This window comes from Panicum virgatum, chromosome 8K, assembly GCF_016808335.1.
Source record: "Panicum virgatum strain AP13 chromosome 8K, P.virgatum_v5, whole genome shotgun sequence".
Lineage (NCBI taxonomy): Eukaryota > Viridiplantae > Streptophyta > Magnoliopsida > Poales > Poaceae > Panicum > Panicum virgatum.
In genome coordinates this window covers 29,617,187-29,636,641 of record NC_053143.1, presented here as the reverse complement: position 1 = coordinate 29,636,641, position 19,455 = coordinate 29,617,187, and the positions used below count along the sequence as shown (strand labels likewise).

Sequence of the window (19,455 nt, the reverse complement as noted above, 5' to 3'; positions counted from 1 at the left end):
GGTTTGCCCCTTGGTTACCATCGATCGAGTGCTTCTTGGCATTCTGCACTGAAATAGATTCTATGGCGGCGTGCTTGCATTGCATTATGTCTGTCCATTGATGAAAACGGAAGCAGAGCATTTATCTGCATGGCACACATTTTTTATGTGGTAATAATGTTTGGCGAATAAAGGGTCAAATTGATAATCGATCACCCTGAGAAAATGGCTACAACCTTCGTGATGCATCCTCTTGAAAATTATCTTCAAGGAAAAACGAAGCTTATTCTTTTAGTCACTTATTTTTGGCACAATTTTTTTTCTCGCCAACTGTCTCAACTCTCAACTATAGTCACAGAAATCGGGGTCGAGGGTACCGTTCCTCGACCCGGAAACACTGATCCCATCTCAGAAATGCGCGTCATTTTCGCCTCCGCCTTGTAAAAACATCTCACAAGAACCGTATTCCAGTATTCGATCCCATCCCTCGACCCTGTCGACCCGAATCATTGTGACTATGCACTCAACCAAACACCAGGGTTATTGCTCGGGTCAAAGGTAGTTGGACTAAAGCCCAGCAGCGCAGGTCAAAGGTCTTAGAGCCCAAATTCCACACAAGCCCAACCTCAGCCCACCCAGTGGTGCCTTGGATTGTGGGCCTGGCCTACGCAACTAAACTGCTGAAAGGCAGGCGGCGTGTGGGTCATGGGTGATCTTTTTTCTACGATGGGTTTATTTGTTGGGCAAGGACTTTATTATATTTTTACGTTCTCATTCGATTCAAGTCTAATTTAGATTTATAGCATAACGAGTTCAAGATATATACAGGTTTACCCAATGTGGCGTATGTTTAACCAAATCAGAATTTTCAGTGAAAGTGCTGCATATTTTTAAAATACGTAAGGATACGCAAGTTTGATTCGTAAAGGCACGAAATGTATAAGATATAGCTGACACGTGTATTGGCCCTTTGCTTAATTAGTTGGAGTGTTGTATTTTATTGTGATGGTGACTTCAATTAGATCTAGTTAAAGATCCGTGTGATTGATCAACCTTTAGTTGCCTCCATCATTGTCCTTGACGGTAGTAGCAGTGAACGTACTTTTGTTTTTGTTAAACACATCGCACTGGTCCTCATATACTTCCACGCACATTCAACTCCTATTAGTGTGCAAGCACACTCTACCTTTAGCACCTTCAAGGAGATATTAAAATTTGATAAACTCACCATATACAACCAAGAATAATTAGACATAAATGCAAGCACCTATATTGGTCGAATATTTGAAACTAGGTGGACATCTTGCACAACAAACCTTACTGCCCGTGAACACACTTATAGTGATGTAAAAAGAGCTCGGTTGGTCAGCCGAGCGGGGACTCATGCTTCCCGCCCGTGTTCGACGCTGAGGCTGACGCGGGCGCCTAAATTCGGAGTTTAAGCGCCCAAGAACACTCGGGAGGAAGTTCCACATCACAGGAAGGAGCTGTTGGAGCCTCCTTCGCTCCCCTCCGACTCCTACACTCCGCCTCTTTTGATTCCGCAAAAAACTCAGAAATCTCCCCAAATCCCTCGGCTTCGAGTGTAGATCCGAGCTGCCCTCCTCTGGATCTACCGATTGATGGGGCCCTCGGCTCATCTGTGGGTGCTGCGGCGGTGCGCCGGCCACCACCTCCTTCAGCAATGGGTGTGAAGGTCAGGGAAGGGGTCACCCCCACCGCCGATGCAGACGTCGTGAGGTGGGGGGGCCAACTGCGCCTCCTACGCCATTGGAGAGGTCGCCTGCGCCGCCGGGGTCGCCACCGTCGAGGAGGTGGGTGGAGGGGTGGATGAAGGGGCAGCCGTCACCCCATCCGCCGCCCCCACCTGCGCCGCCGAGGAGGCCACCGTCACCCCGTCCGCCGCCTCGCCGTCTCATCCTTCATCTCCTCCGACAGCTGCCGCTACAACGACTTCGCTAGTACTCACTCCAAGGTCCACCCTCTCTGCTGCTGCCCGCCCCTTCTTCCCCAGCGAGATCTCCATGGGGCGCTCCAAGGAGCTCCGCTGGCTCGACGACGACGATGAGGAGCTGGTCGACTACAGCTTCACCCCTTCCCCGTGGCCTACAAGCTATAGGGACATGGTCTTGCGACCCCCCAGCCCGTCTGTGGCTGCGCCCGCAGCTGGGTTGCCAAGGGTGTGGTCGCCTGTCGTGGGGCAAGACGTCACGCCGCCGCCGACACTACCCATCGTTGTCGCCGGTGATGCCCCTCTCAGCATGCGCGCTGCCGGCGGGCCCCTCTCCTTCGGGCTGCGGCTCCTCCTATCCACTCAGCCCTGCCTGAGTCTGCGCCGGACCGCCGGCGTCCACGGGTTGATGCTGATGGCTTCCAGGACCGCGCTGCCCAGCGACACCTGCGTCGCGACGGTTGCAGCAGCGGATGCCACCCCCATCGAACCAGTCGCATCCCGCCAGAGCTGGCCGACCGATACCTGAACTGCCTTTCATTCAATCATCGAGTGGCAACTTGTAGGCTCCCTAGACGTTGTTTCCGGTGTCATGGCTTCAGGCACCTTGCGTGAGACTGCCGGCGACCATGGGCACCACGGCTCATTCGCGAGGTTGTCGGTTCTCGCATCACCGCCCTCCCTTGCCGTGATGGTCGGCAGTCCGTCGGTGGTACTGCTGGGCCCACCTCATCGACGGCCGGTGGCTACGTTGGGCATCGTGCTGGGGGCAACACCTCGAGCCACGTGTAGGAGGCGGCTGTGAACGTGAATTCTTCCCGTTCTGGCAATGATCATGCACTGCATAAGCGCTCTCCCAGAGTAGCTTCAAGACGATGTGTGTTGGTGGGTGCTGCATCCACAGCTGCCACGGCTGGGGCTATCTTCTTCGAGTTGTTGCGGTGCACGGAGGAGGCGGCCACCCAGCTACAGGATCCGATGCTGCTAGAAGCCAGCTTTGTCTATGCCAAGTTACTCCTGGGCCGCTCCCCAACCTGACCCAGGCCTGTGTGCTGGGCTGACGGTGTCTACGCCTCCAGCTGAGGGAGCACCAGTTGGGCCGCCAATGCTAGGGCCTCACCCAGTCTACAACATGGAGGCCAAAACTACGGTGATAGTCAACCCAACACCGGAGGACATTGCCCAACTCGGTGCCGATCTTCAAACTGAGATCCCTCCATACTCTGAGGAACCGCGAACGCCCATCGTGTCAGGCTGCGTTGCGGCGGAGGATGTTGCGAGCTATGAGTGTCGGATCAAGACTTTCACTGTGGAGGTCAGGCGTCCTATCCACTCACCTCTGCTACCGCAGCCAGTCAAGAACAAGAGGGCTCCCATCCCTCCTCCGCAAGGCCAACTCGAGCCGCCGAAGCGCAGCGAGCGCTTGCCAAACCATCCTTTGGCCAGTGTCACTTCCTCCAAGCGCGCGGAGGTGATGCTGATGCGCCGCTTCAATGTCATCCCAGATGTGGCCGCGCCAAACTCAGACTCTAAGAAGGCCTACATGCAGCTGTACAAAGGAGAAGCTCGACGCCGGCCATTTCGAGGCTATGAGGGACCTCCTGCCGGCGCTTCGCAGCTCCTCGGCCATGGGCTTCACTATTGAGTGATGTGCTCGTGCTGCCGCCTGTTGAGCGCGTGTCGCTTGGGTTGTTTTAAGTGCGAGTAGTCTATCGAGGGTTGGCCCTTTAGGGTATTATTTACTTCTTAGCGCTAGTTTAGTGTCTAATGTGTTCCGTGAGCTCTTGCTCTACGGGTTGTAAACAAAATTTTATTCTCTTCTTAATACAATGATGCGCAGCTCTCCTGCGTATTCGAGAAAAAAATTCAGAGTTTTCCCATGTGGTTCTCCTATAGGTTAGGGTACGCACACACCCACGTGCGCATTCGGTGGTAACGAGCATTCCCCGCACATTGGGGGTTGTAGACCCTCCAATCTCTCCTACAATGTGTGAGTGTGCATAGGACGTGCACGCGTCAGTGCGTGCGTCAGTGCGTGCGGTGTAAGTGGTGTACACATGTTGTGTACATCCTAATAAGTTGTACCCTCTAAAGAGAATATTATGCCTTAATAATTAGATATCCAGCTGAAGTACCAACAATAAGCATAATAACCATGATTAAATCTGTACTAACAAAAATATAAAATGTCCTATTAGTATTGTAGAGGTACTGATCATATGGCAGCTTGAACTGGCCAACTACCAAGCTCAATTTCTTCCGAGGAAAAAAAATACTCCTAGCTAGGATGGACAAAGCAGCACCTATACTTTCTCAACAAATAGGTGTCATACATCTGTTAGGTTAGTGTCAGTGCATAGTTTCATTATACTGTTGCTAATATTAGAGACGTGGTAACTATATCTGGGTGTTATAGGAATGAAACTCCTTTCATCATCCGATGAAACTACTCTCTTATCTTTCTTTATAATTAATGATCTTGCCAAGTCAACAATTATGTTGATGTGGCATAAAATTTAATATCTATAAAACTCCTCATTGAGATTGGTCTTACTTTTCATCCTGATTTGTTCATTAATAGCTAGGTATAGGGTTTGGGCCTTACTCTATGCATCTGTATATATATATTTTCTTCCGTCTGGTGGTCTAGTGTATTGTCAATTCAAGGCCTACTCAGCTCCAAATCTCCATGGTCCCCATCTTTATCTGTAGATAAACTTAATATAAGCTAGTTGATTGATTGATGAATCAGCAATTTAGCACAACAATTCAGTTCATGGAGATGCCGATCTTTTTTTTTTGAAGGAGAAGATGCCGATCTTAGTTGACACTCAATGGACTTATCACAACTGAGGTAACCCTGATGACACTGGGAGGCGTTACTCGAGGTCATGGACTATTAATCTCCATGAACACCGAACAGCCAGACTTAAAAATTAACACATGGAACGCGTGCAGAATAAATCAAATAAACCCTACTCGCAAAAAAAAATCAAATAACCCTGCCTTAAGAAACAAACAAATCTAGTGCTATATTCCGAATTACACTAATAGGCAAATATGTTCGTGCTTTGCTACGGGCACAGCTAGTATAAGTACAGGATATGTACTGTTGTTCGTGCATTTGTTGGGGTCTATGTGATCGAGTTATGGACGGAAGACTAGTCTGACTCGCATACGGGATGGACTAAGGTCCACCTGTCAATGACACAAGACGAACCAAACAAAAAATTTAGGTGAAAATCTTACTTGCTTTAGAAATAGGTATAGATTTCTCATTTTAGCCCGCTCACACTTTGCAAAAATCAATTAAATATAACTCAAAGGACAACTATTATAACGAATTTAGGTTTCTTGAGGTAGAGCTAGCATATTAGAGTTCAAGTCCTAGGCTTACCATGTGTTTTCATGCTAGTTTAACTTTTAATCTTGGGATAAATATGGCTATTTTTTTCAATGGTAGGTGACATGACCATCAACATCGAGAAACATATGGTGACTTCATTGATTTATGGATTTGCTAGCTTGACTCTTGAAGGTGTTCATAGGGATAGGATGTGAGTACAAGCTGTCAATAATAAACAATGTTTCTTTTTCATGATATCGCGCTCTAGATGAATTTCTTTAAATATAGTGTCACACCCGGTTTTAGGAAGAAACCGGGTGTATCTCATATGTGCGCAAGGATAAACTTCACATATATATAATAGATGTCCATAGTAAATATCATTACAATGTCACAACGAAAGAGAGTACTAAGTACTTTATTACATGACTGTAAGTCCCTAAATTAAGAAAACAAATAAACATCTTTATTCTAGTAGCAGAACTTCATCTTCATAGGAAGATGACGGGGAGACATACACCTTGCAATCCTTGAAGTCTTTAGGAAACTCCGGACAATTATCTTTTTCAGAGCAGCATTTGTTTTAATAAAGGAAGTGTGAGTACATTTATGATTGATACTCAGCAAGTGGATTAAACTATATGACATGCAAGTCCAAATTCAAGGAATAGCTGACATGGTTTAACTGTGATAATCACTTTTAGTTGATCAATTTTTATTAGCAAGCATTATAAGTATATACCAAACCCATAATTAAGCAATAGATATAAACAACAATAACATAAATAAAGAACATCAATTTATATCATCTTCAAGTTCAATTATCATGTGAGTGTCTAAGCTTCTCTTAACAATGAGCACAGATGATATATCAGTTTAAACTCTGCAGAGGTTACATTTTACCCATAATTCATATTTTCCTTAATGCCCGGGTTCGCAAGGCAATTAAACACTTCCAAGGTGAGTGGCAGGGATTCACTATGATGCCTTTAGAAAGATTCCTAACTTTTAACAATCCGCTAAGATTTTAGGCTGCAGTGGTCATAACCCTCACTAATGAGGCGGTACCTTTGCCAAGGACCATAAACAAAGCCTCGAAGAGGACCGGGCTATACCCATCAATGCACTCCCCTCTTGCCTTTTCGGTAATAATATTACAAGCTAAAGTTTCTAATTAATTAGTTAAGGCCAGAGCCATATAGTATTTTCCTGGGTGGTTCTCCATGTTCCAACTAAAGAACATGATCTTCTTGTTTGACAACATTAATGAACTGAGAACATGAAGTAAATCAGGTGTAGAATTTGCCTCAATTAAACGAACTATAGCCCAGTTACATAAGCAAGCAAAGCTGCCCAACACAAATTAAATAACCCAAGTTTAATCAAGGAAAGATAAAAAAAACTAGGCATATCCTTAATTGGTACCCACAATATTCAAAACACATGCATGCATATAAAAAGTAAATATGTATATTTAGTGATTATTAGTATATCAAGTATGATCAAGGGCACTTGCCTTCCTTAAAGCACTGCTGCTTTAAGACACATGCATGCATATAAAAAATAAATGTGTATATTTAATGATTATTAGTATAGCAAGTATGATAAAGGACACTTGCCTTCCTTAAAGAACTGCTGCTGCTTACCGTTTTCAAGCCTTGGTCTTGCGGATCCTCGAACCATGCACCTTCTATTGCATCAAGCAAGCACGTACAAGCAAACAAATGTAATAAATAAAAGATAGTACAACAAACAATGCAAACAGAATAAAACAAGGTTATAAAGCTACTGCACATGTTCCAAGGATCGTGTGAGCATAAGAATTGATGAAAATGGAGCTAAAACGAAGAAGTTATGGCGAAAACAAGATTTGAATCTAAAATGGGCCTGGGCGAAGAAACCAAGGGGTCTAAACAAGATTAAACCTGTAACTCAGGGACTAGCATGCAAAACTAGGGGTACTGGATGGCGGGTTGTAAATTTAGAAAACTCAGTGGATAAAACAAAAGGAAAATTGCTGTTTTGTAATTATTTTTGAACTAGGTTGGACTATGGGTTGATTTTAGTTAAACTGAGGGGCTATTTTTGCAAAACATGCAAGGTTCGACTGGTATAGGTTAGATTGACTTGGACTAGATTTAATTTAGGCCCTCGATGTGAGCGCCAAGGCAGCGCGGGGAGTCAGGCACCGGCCGGACTCGGGCAGTCCGAGCTAGGCTTGACATGGAAGAGGGATCCGACGGCCGGACCCCACCTAGCGGTGGGAGTGAGAGAGAGCAAAGAGAGGAGGCTGTTGACAGCCATTGCTTCATGTTTTTTGTCTGTCAACTTCTCCGGAATAAATAAACCTTTGCACTATGTTCCATACATAATTTGCTTATTTCTAACAAGTGCAACTGGTTTTGGGTGAGTTGTAATTGCAGGAACAAGTGGTACAAAAATGAGTCAAAATGGGATAAATCCCAAGCCGGACAGCCTCCCCTAGGCCGACCTAGGATTGGCACGTCTCGGCCCTCTATTGCACCGACTTCTTTATCAATGGGTGCATGAAGTCCAGAGAGGTGGTTTCAAGCCTAAAGATCAGGGTAAGTGCTGTAGGTGGGTCCTTTTTTAATCCATGTGCTAGGCCTTTCGTTCCATTTGATCAAACCGACATTGATAGAGGCCAGTCTGCCTCCAACTGTCAAGCTTCGGGCAAACACAACTTCCACCATATTCTAGAGAAGATAAGGAGCATCCATGAAAAGGGCATCGACAGGTGGCAACAATCCCAGGCCGGCTGGCCAACCTCCCACTAAAGCCCCACGTGTCCAACTTTTGAGGACAATTTCCTCAACCTCCATACCGATGTCTAGCATACACAACCGCACCTTCACTATTAACACACACAAAAGGAGTTCTCTTCTCTCTTTTCACTTTTTAGAGTAGGTTTAGTAGTTTGGGAGCTAGAGTCGAGTCGATCTTGTCTTGGGATTCCGGAGTTGTCAATGGAAGTCTGGTATAAGCTCTTGTATATTTCTCTTTGACGTTGATCAATTTAAGTTATCTCTGTTATCTTTTTGAGTCAACTTTACTTTCCACATTTAATTACCTTTCCATATTATTGTGCTTGTGTGCAGAAGTAAGTTTCTCGAGCTTAGGCTTTGTTTTCTGTCTTATTTATCAGGATCTTACCTTGTGGGTTTTCTCACCCAAACTAGGAGCTTGTTGATGGCCATTATACACTCATTTTGTCTGCCAACCATTGCCATTAATGAGGGAACTCGAAGTAGTTTTGATATAAAGTTCTATTTAAACTAATGAGTTCCTCGAGTTTTGTGTACCACCATGTTTTGCAAGGAATACAGGTAATATGTTGCACAAATACCATTATTGTTGAAGTAGCAATTGAGACCACATAAATGAAGGTTCATTCAGACACCTTTGTACAGATGACACATGGACATGGTACAAAAGTTACTCAAATAACATATTTGATAGCACCATGTTGAAGAGCTCTCTGAGATAATCGAAATGGACACTTGGATGACCCAATTCGGAGTTTGGACATAAAAGTAATGCCTCCGGGAAAATCACAGACGTGGCCCTGTCAAGCCGGTCGGCCTGGCACCTTTCTCAAATCACTCTCCACTCAATATCATTGCATTGGGGACTCACCAATGGACCCCCAAGCACTTGGATACATGCCCAAAGCGAAGCTAAGACCTAAAGGCCTCATATGCCCCTCCAATGGGCTCCCAAAAGCCACTCGATGTTGGGCTGGTCATCCAAGGTTGGACCTGCACCTGCATGCAAATAAACACAAGGAAATTCAATGCCAACCATTGGATGGAAGTTAACACAAGTGACAGATGGAAGAGCTTGTTACATGGATCAAAGGGCCCACCTTCTGCATGAAGAAACGTCCAACCGACTGGAAACCGCCATGGAAGAGCAACACCACGTTGTCCATCACACAATGGCGGTTGATCCAACACCAAGGGCCAAAATCCTAGGGCGTCCGGCCTCACTTTTCGACCAATCGGACCAAATCAAGTTGGTGGTAACCCCAACCGACGTTGCAAGAAGGAATATTGGGCGTTCGATCAAAAGTCGGTGGATCGGGAGGCCGGCCGGCCTGACATTTTTGTGCCACGTGCTCAACTTCATGTGGAAGTTACCTCAACCGACGTACATGCATACAAGCCACGCATTGGTTCAAGTACCGACCTCCAAAGCAATATAAATAGCAGCCCTCACCTCACTTCCAAAGCACGGAGAATTGAAGCAAGTCCAAGGAGAAGCGTAGCGCTCCACATATCTTTAGAAAATAAGGAGAGAGGTGAGGTGAGAGTTCGGAGAGGAGTCAAAGTGTCGGCCCCTTTCCAACTTTGTGCCTCCGAGGAACGAAGCTCCAGTTCGAGTAATTTCTTCTTCTTTCGTCAATAATATTGCTTTCTCTGCTTTACTTTATTAGTACTTGAATACTTTGTCTCTCTAGTTGTGGGATCCTTTGTCTGCATGGGTAGCAAGTTCTATCCATTTGGAGTTTCTTCTTGCCTTAAATGAGGTAGTAGTGACTTGATAGTGTAGGCATGGTGCCTAGGCTTGATAGTTACCTTGGGTTGTGTTCCACCCCACGGAATCGCAGTGGTAGGCGGCAGGTGGTGACAGCCATGTCTATCCTTCGTACTCCACCATGTTCGGTTGCTTTCATAGCAGTAGTAGCCGATTGCTGTTGGACTCCCTTCTCATCCATTTTTGAGTCCTTCCCCGAGGCCGCCAAAGCAACTAGAGTACAAGTCAAGTATTCTTGATAAGAGTAGTTAGCAAGACGATGTTAGATCACCTCTACCTATCTTATCTAGACCTCGTCACTCCCATCATATCCCATGGATAAACAAGAGTCACTACTAGTACACTTCTTGTTCCTCGCGGATTCGATACCTTGGAGTACTCCAAGGTGAAAGCTACATCGGTATCCGTAAGCTTGTGGATTTATTCTGTTAGGCTAAGGACTGCTAACAGAGCTCAAGCTAGTTTTCTAGGTTGAGGGAGATTTCTCTTGAAGGACACAAGAGAAATTCTAACACTGTGTGCATACATGGTGTCTAGCTTAGCGTTATCTAGGAAGTGTGTTCCACCCCACGGTACCGTAGTGGTAGGCAACAGGTAGTGACATCTCTATCCGTCTTTTGTAGTCCACCATGTTCGGGGGTTTTCATATCAGTAGTAGCAGGTTGCTGTTGTACACCTCTCTCACCCCTCTGTGAAGTCCTTCCTCTTCCCGCTGCCGAAGTAAGATCTAAGTTCTTGATAATTAGTTAGAGGCAAGGTTTAGTCTAGAGAGGCTAGCTCGATATTTTAGAAGTATTTTAGGAGTCTTTCTCGCTCGTTGTCCTCCCAGCTGCTTTGCTCTCTAAAGTTTAGTATCCTATGTCAAACTATCATCGCTTGGCCATTACCTTATCTTATCTAGCTTACTCCCACTAAGTTTGCCAATTGACATAACTAGTAAAGGTTATCATTTGATTCCTTGGTATTTTTATGCTTTCTTGAGGAAATTTTCGATATCCTAAAATACTCTAAGTGCTATATCGGTAATTCTATGCACTTGTGGAATATCCAGATTCTATTGACCAAAAGAAGCACCAACAGGGGCGTACCGGGTTGGGCTAGGAAAGGGAAACTGGCCAGTTGGGCTGGGCTGCTCGATAGAAAACAAGAGGATAGACATGGAGAGAGTTGGGCTGGGTTAGCTGGAAAGAGAGAGAGAAATGAAAAAGAGAAAGCATTGGGAGAAAAAGAAAAGCAAACAATCTCAAATCAAATTCAAATTAAATCTAAACCTCGAATAATCAAATAATGAAACCAAGGTGTCCTTATCTTTCTTTTTATAGCTAAATAAATTATTTAAAATTCACAATAAATCAAAATAAATTAAATCTTATAGAACCTGCAATAAGTCTAACAAATTTTAATTGGATCCCTAAATTGAAAATTAGGATGTTACATATAGATCTCTTGACAGGAATACATCTCAAAGTACAACTCCTATTTCCGTGTGTATACATTGTAGTTCCAGCATTTCAGTGAAAGCACTTAAGCCAATTGAACCCTGCTGCCTATAAGAACTCATAATGTCATCACTGTAGATTAATTCCTAAATTCCTAACATTTTAGATTCTGAGTTGTAAAGTATCTTCAACTCAATTTGATTTCTAACACAAAAATCAAGTGTAATTAGATTCAACACAAGAAAGGCTATATAAAAAAGAGAGTTTACTCATGTAGGCATATGGATCTCCAGTAATAATAACCACTTTAATTAGGGCTGTTGAATTTTTCATAGTTTAGATTCACAAAAAGCTTGGATGTTTTGTAAATCCATAAATTTAAGCAGAGACCATGCATGCGCCGGATGCACGCAATGGAAGAGTAGGACAACATGTATGTATATATCGCATCTGAAGCAAAGGAATTGTTGGAATTTGGATTTGGCCATTGATTATTTCAGCTATTCCAAATAAAATCTCAAAAGCCCATGTGGGCATGAGGAAGTGGAGGAGTGGTGCAAACCTTTAGTCTAGCATTGCTAGTGAAAGTTGAGGATGCCAACTTAAATAGAGAAAGAAAAACCCACATGCGCGCTTGCTCACTCGCCTCACCCAAGGCGCGTGGCACCCATGTGAATGGTCCACCAAAATCCCCCCCCCCGCCCTTGTGGGGGCACAACTTCCTTTTGCAATTCTCAGCTTTGGTGACTTAGCCTCTAATAAGCCTACGGGATTTTGGAAACCATCCGCGGGTTGTCACCAAAGAACACATCTATTCGAGTAGGTCTCCAGAACCTCCGTCCTTGTGATCCTACACCGGGAGGGCGAATGAGGTTATTGGGAAGCACCTGACGTAACTGCTGAAAGATCTTCACCATGGCTCGTCCTCCATCCAAATCAGGCATTGCAGCGTACCGTCATCATCTTCAACGTCGTCTGCTGTGCTCCATCTGTAACACTATCCCTGTTTGCACCACTGGTGATTGTCACGGCATCCTCATCTGCAAACCTTAAATATGTGTGCTATGATCTGATCCTTCTTTTAATCATGTTTCCTGAGATTATGATGCTGCTGTGTCTGGTTGCTAGTATGATAGAGTTGTTCATGCTAGATCTTGTCATGTTCGTGATTTATTTATTTTGGAATTTAATCATGCAATTGCCTAACTGTTCAACAGGAATCAGAGGCATTTGATGTGTGCCAATTATTGATAACTTGCAAGTGGCTATTACTAGAACATTTGATATGCTAAGATAGCTCAGAGTAGTTAAATGTTTATGTATATTTAGTTTAAGTTGATTTGCTGCACCATTTGGGAAGGTTTTGGTTGCTAGATCTATATCATTGAGTAGGTGGGTTAGATTGCTATTAGGATTTTTAAGTTATACTGGGAATTGCTTAGTGGATTCTCATGGTGACTGCAGGCAGGGGCCTTGTTGGAATCATTTGGGTTAACTTTGACATGAAGCATAAACAAACTGCAAGCAGATAGCTAGAGAGTTGTTTTATTTTCCTTTTTGGCCTCATTCATTACCACACAATTTATGCGACTAGATACTGCAAACTACTATGAGGACCACTACAGCTAACACCTACCTAATCATCCAATCCAGATTTTCCACATTTTTTCTATTTATACTCACTAACCTTTTGCCAGTGTTTCATATCTAAGTGGGAGAAAAGCTGGAACAAAGGAAAGGTCAGGAAAACTTAAAACATACCTTTTTCAAATTATTAGAATCAGCGACAACCCAAAAGTTGACTTGGTTTACTTCAGTGTCTATATTAATCTAGCCTTTTGTGACCATGAAAGAGTAAGGCAAGATCTCTATATACAATGCAGGTGCTTCATATTACTAAAACACACTTAGCTACTACATATGGCAGGAAAGGACATCAAGTCCGCTCCCTTTTAGACAACAGACCTCAAAGTTTGAGAGACTATTGTTTAAAATTTAGAAAATTATGTATTTTATGGTATATTTTATAATTTTGAAACATATGAGGTAAATCATTGTGTTGATTAGTGATCTTGTGACAACAAAGTAGATGCTTATGTTCATATTAAACTCGAAGGATAAACATGAACAGAAAAATAAATCATAAAGGTTTAAGACTTTGTTGCCACAAAAATAAACATGAACGATATGTCTTTGAGATTCGCGGCGTACCGGTCAATTTTACCTCCAATTGACAAGGAAGAGTAATTGAATCAGTAAATAACAGGAAACCTATGGACTGGTGTCCCGAATAGTTTCATAAAAAATGATATCGGCCAAGCAGTTCGATACGCCAATGGGATCATCGGCTATAAAGCCGATTCACATGCGACAGTGGAGCTAAACACAAACCAGATCATAAAGAGACACATCTAACTTATTAAACTCAATTTAACGTCACCATTAGTTGGATCGAACCTAACCGAGACATCCTTAACAGCCAGGGTGATAAATTAAATAAAACTTGCTATTGAATCTAATTATAGTAGTTTGGATCGAACCTAACCGAGACATCCTTAACGTCACCATTAGTTCGAGACTCTCCAATGGCTGGACGGAGATCCCACTAGGTACATGATTCCTTAGTTTTCTACGTCATGTTTTGGATGTACGATATGCATCAGGGACCATCTGGATATCCTTTATAAATCTTCTCGCCACCTGGAGCCCTTTATAACCTAAAGCATACGGGAATATACATGATCTAAATATGAGTTGCCTTATTCCTAATGCTTCCGACGCCTGCATTATACCAAACATAGCTGAGAATTACACTGGTATTAGATGCCGTTGCACTCTAATGGAGCCATGTATTTTATTTCCAAAACATTGGCATGTTTAAAATGGGCAGAACTCATTCTCTGTGAATTTAGGTTCCGCTGGGGTCAGTCAAGGAAGTGATGCGATCCCGAATGACTTGAAGTTAGATGATAAACGTCTTGAAAGAAATAAGAAGCGGCGTGAAGCCTATCGGAAGAAGAAAGACCAAACACGAAGCAAAGCAATTTCTGCAGGTGGGCGGTTAAGTAGATCAGTATACTAACACTACTTTTTGTCTGTGTGCTGTTGCATCGTATGAAACTACATCTATCTTTTGTGGTTGTTGTAGCCGAAGAACAGGTTGCACCCATCACCGTCGCTCCTACAGTCAATGAGCATCCCACGACTCTGCCTTTCGGAGAGCATTCCACAAGTATGTCTACCTCATTAAAACGTGTGCAACATTTCAAATTCAAACACATTCTCTGCGGCTTTAGGTTTCGCTGAGGTCAGTCAAGGAAGTGACTTGAAGTTAGATGATAAACGCCTTGAAAGAAATAAGAAACGACGTGAAGCCTATCGGAAGAAGAAAGACGAAACACGGAACAACGCAATTCCTGAAGGTGGGTGGTTATTTCTAACACTGTGATCAGCATGTGTGTTGTTGTCCCGTTCGAAACTGCTTTTATTTATAAACTTTGATGATTATCGTCGTAGATGAAGAACATGGTGCATCCACCACCTATTCTCCTACAATCATCGAGCATCCCACAAGTCTACCAATCACCGAGCAAACGGCAGGTATGAGTGTCCACCCTGTTAAAAATTTCGTTTTAATTAGTAGTGGATATTATACTGACGACTGTTTGTAAGTACATTATTTCATCTGTATTATGACTCACCACCGTAGCATTCTGTTTGTGATATCGAGCCAATGTAGATCTACATATATATTTGTATATATGTAAATATAAATAGGAATAATTATATGGAAACGTCTGGTGATGTGATGGAATGCTTTTATTTGCAGTACCTGGCTATCAACAATTGACCGCATGTGCGGATACTTCAAGTGTGTGTATTAATTACTGTAATAAGACAAAAGCTTTAAGTGATGAACAACGGTCTCGTATAAATAAACGTCGTCGTGAACTATGGGCTGAGAAAAAACAGTCGGCGAAGCCGTGTGACGTAGATCGAACGAAGAGCATGAAGCAACCCAAGACCGGTGCAGAACGGAATCGAGCTTACAAGAGAAGATTAAAAGATTTCAGGGAAAACAATCTACACCCGGAATCCATCGCCATGGAAAACCTGCAATTTACACCTCAAATCATATTCTCAACCCAAGGTCCATCCAAATTAACCTTTGAAGAGTTTGAAATTGAGATCAACAAACCGCCGCTCTTCATTCCGTTTCCATCAGATGAAGGTTTAGATAACAGTGAGATTGCAAAAACCAATAAATTGCCATCTGCACACCAACCTCGACGACAGCGTGTTCCTCTCGGAGAGAGACAAAACCATTTAGCTCATCGCAATCTCTTATTTGAAGCCACAATTGGAAGAAAGTACTTGGGTCCCACCAATGAGATCCCCGATGTGGCGAATGAGATCCCCGATGTGGTGGATGCTCCAACACAATCTACCGTAATAAACACTGGTGAACACTTCTTATTTTTTTACCATAATTCATTTTTAACACTATTTCTATTTGAATGCTAAATCAGCATTGAATATATAGGAGCAACGGACCCGAAACGAGCGCAACACGCAAATCAACCAACCCAAGAATCCGTTGTTGGTACATCAATCGTTGAGGATGGTAATTTATTACAAGCTATATTTAATTTTTCAAACTCGATAAACTATTCAGCTAAACCTCTTTATAACTACCAACATGTCACATAAAACACTCCAAAACGCAGATGGTGATGATGATGTTGTATTTGAGGAGGACGAGGAAGAGGACGAGGGTTATCTATTTGCGGGACAAGGTATTTTTTTATTAAAAAATGTTTATTAGAAAGTAACATTTGATAATTTAATTAATAATAATATGTTATTATCTATTGTATTAAATATAGAAGAAGATGATGAAGTCGACGTGGAAATCAACCTTGACGATGAAGATAGCGGTGTGCCAGATGTGTTGGATCCTTATGACGTGGTCTATGCTAATGTTCCATCTGAAACACATAAGTTAGAGACGGTGGAGAATTGCAAGCACTGCAATGCTAAGAAGTTTGAGTACGAAACTCCAGGGGTTTTGTTGTCGTAGTGGGCAGATACATTTATCCACACCCGACACACCGCCTGAGCTTATGAGGCTGTGGACGGCTTCAGATGCTGATGCAAGGCACTTCTGTTCTAACATCAGATTCTTCAACGGTCATTTCTCATTTACTTCGCTATATTGTCACCTTGATCGCATGACCACGAACATGCGTATATGTTCCGTGCCCATGGTCAAATTTACCACAATGTACGTTCATTTGGTAAAGAGGAGGGTGCTGAACCAAGACATCTTGAGTTGTATTTCCATGATGATGACCCTTCGCTCGAGCTTCGTTATCGAAGATGTTGAGAGGAGTGCCTAAGGAAAGACAAGGAAGTCATCGATAGGTTGGTTGCGATCATGCGGGGCAACCCATACTCTGAGCATTTTAGGACTATGGGTGCAGTTGATAATCTAGAGGATTATCATGTGGAATTAAATCTTGTATCCTGTGTGTTTAGGGCGAAGCTGGAGGTTATGAAAATAAAGTTGTTGAAGAATGATATACTTGGAAAGGTTCGAGCATACGTGTATGTTGTGGAATTTTAGAAGAGGGGTCTACCACATGCTCACTTCTTGCTCATAATGAAAAGAAAATGGAAGCTCACATGCCCGGAGCAGTATGACCGACTTATATGTGCTGAGCTGCCAAACAAGAAGAAATATCCAGAGTTGTACATAATGGTGACTAAGCATATGATGTATGGGCTGTGCGGTGTGCTAAACCCAAATTGTCCGTGTACTAAGGGTCGTTCTTCATGCAAAAATCATTATCCGTGTCCCTTCGCGGAATCCACCTCATAGGGTAAAGATTCTTACCCAATATATCGTCGTCGTGACAATGGGTCTAAAGAGAAGGTTCGAGGTTATGAGCTTGACAATCGGTGGGTTGTCCCTTATAACCCACACATACTGTGTGCGTTCAATTGTCACATAAATGTTGAGGCATGTAGCAGCATTAAATCGGTAAAGTATTTATTCAAGTATGTGTATAAAGGTCATGATCGGGCTTCAATAGCAGTTAGGGAGTCTGGCCAGGCGGATAAAGAAGGGAACATAGATGAGATCAAAGCTTATAGAGACGCTCGATGGGTGACACCTCCAGAGGCATTGTGGAGGATATATGGTTTTGACCTTAGTAAAAATCACCCCCCCGTACAACAACTTCAGCTCCATCTTCCTGACATGCACATGGTGTCATTTCACAATCGTCAAAAGATTGAGCATGTTGTTAATAAACCAGGTTCCGATGAATCAATGTTGACTACATATTTTAAAGCAAATGGGTTGCACGAGTCTGCTCGCAACATATTATATCGTGATTTCCCAGAATTTTTCACATGGCAGTCTGATGGTAAATTTTGGCGTCCAAGGGAACGAGCTAACACTGGGCAGGTTGGGAGGATCGTATCAGCTCATCTAGCTGAAGGTGAACGCTACTATCTCCGGATTCTCCTAAATCATGTGGCTGGAGCAACTTCATATGAAGATTTGAGAACCATTGGTGGCGTGATACAACCTTCTTTCTGTGAAGCTGCTGAGAAAAGAGGGTTGATTGAGGAGGACAGCTCACTTGATGAGTGTCTTTCTGAAGCTGCCTTGCATCAGATGCCATCATCACTACGAAGGCTTTTTGCAACAATATAAGTATTTTGTGAACCAAGTGATGTATTCGCACTCTGGCAAAAACACTTGGACACAATGTCTGAGGATTATCGTCGCAACAATCCATCAGATGCTATCATTGAGCAAATGGTCCTAATTGATATTAGAAATATGCTGCAATCAATGGGGAAGGATATAAAATCATTCCCTCTTCCTGAGATTGATAACACTTACGATGATGCTTGTGGTGTTCCACGGGAGATATTCGAGGAATCAAATATAGGGAGCACCGAGGATGACGTGGCCTTATTAGAATCCCTTAACAATGAACAGAGGGCTGCTTATGATGAGATCTTGTCATCTATTGATTCCAATGATGGCGGTTTGTTTTTTTTGGATGGCCCTGGTGGCACCGGAAAAACATTCTTGTATAGGGCTTTGCTTGCCAAAGTCCACAGTCAGAACAAGATTGCTGTTGTGACTGCTACGTCTGGGGTTGCTGCATCCATAATGCCCGGTGGGAGAACAACACATTCACGTTTCAAGATTCCACTTACAATTGATAGTGATGGATATTGTAGTTTCACTAAACAAAGTGGTACAGTGACTCTGCTACGCACTGCTTCTTTGATTGTTTGGGATGAGGTTTCTATGATCAAGAAACAAGCAGTGGAGGTGTTGGACAATAGCATGCGTGATATAATGGATAGGCCAGATTTGCCTTTTGGTGGGAAGACTGTTGTGTTTGGGGGAGACTTTAGGCAGGTCCTACCGGTTGTCAGAAAGGGGTTGAGGGCTCAGATAGTGGATGCTTCGTTACACAGGTCATACCTGTGGGATTATATGCGACACCTAAAGCTTGTGCGCAACATGAGAGCGCACAGTGACCCATGGTTTGCTGAATATCTTTTGCGCATTGGCAACGGAATAGAGGAGGCCAATGCTGATGGTGAAATCCGTCTCCCAGACGAAATTTGCATGCCATATACCGGAGATGGCAATGATCTTGATAGATTAATCCAATGCATCTTCCCTAACCTTAATGAGAACATGGCAGACACGGACTACATCACTTCTAGAGCTATTTTGTCCACACGCAATGATTGGGTTGATAGGATTAATATGAAGATGATTGGATCTTTCCAAGGTGGGGAGGTGGAGTATCATAGTTTTGATTCTGCTATAGATGATCCACACAACTATTATCCATCATAGTTTCTTAACACCCTTACACCCAATGGATTGCCTCCACATGTGTTAAAGCTAAAGGTGGGTTGTTGTAATGAACATGGCACCATTTATGCCATTTCAAGTGATTTTGGTGATCGAATGACAACACAACACTTGGACTAATATGATTGTTAAGATGATCATTCTCAGGCTTTTAGGTTCAAGTGATGACAAAGAGAAAGAGAAAATAGGCGTAGCAAGGCCTGAAGGGCAGCCCCTACGGGGGTTCCGCTTCGGATCAGGAGCACCGGAAGAACCGACGCCAGGGGCA

The 19,455-nt window shown here is 43.4% G+C and overlaps 1 protein-coding gene across 1 annotated transcript; it reads left to right on the top strand.

Annotated features, from left to right (window-relative positions):
* The first annotated feature begins 18,050 nt into the window (after positions 1-18,050).
* On the top strand, positions 18,051-19,169 carry LOC120645622 (ATP-dependent DNA helicase PIF2-like). The gene has a single exon (XM_039922394.1). The coding sequence runs from the start codon at positions 18,051-18,053 to the stop codon at positions 19,167-19,169; it is 1,119 nt and encodes a 372-aa protein (XP_039778328.1).
* The last annotated feature ends 286 nt before the right edge of the window (positions 19,170-19,455 follow it).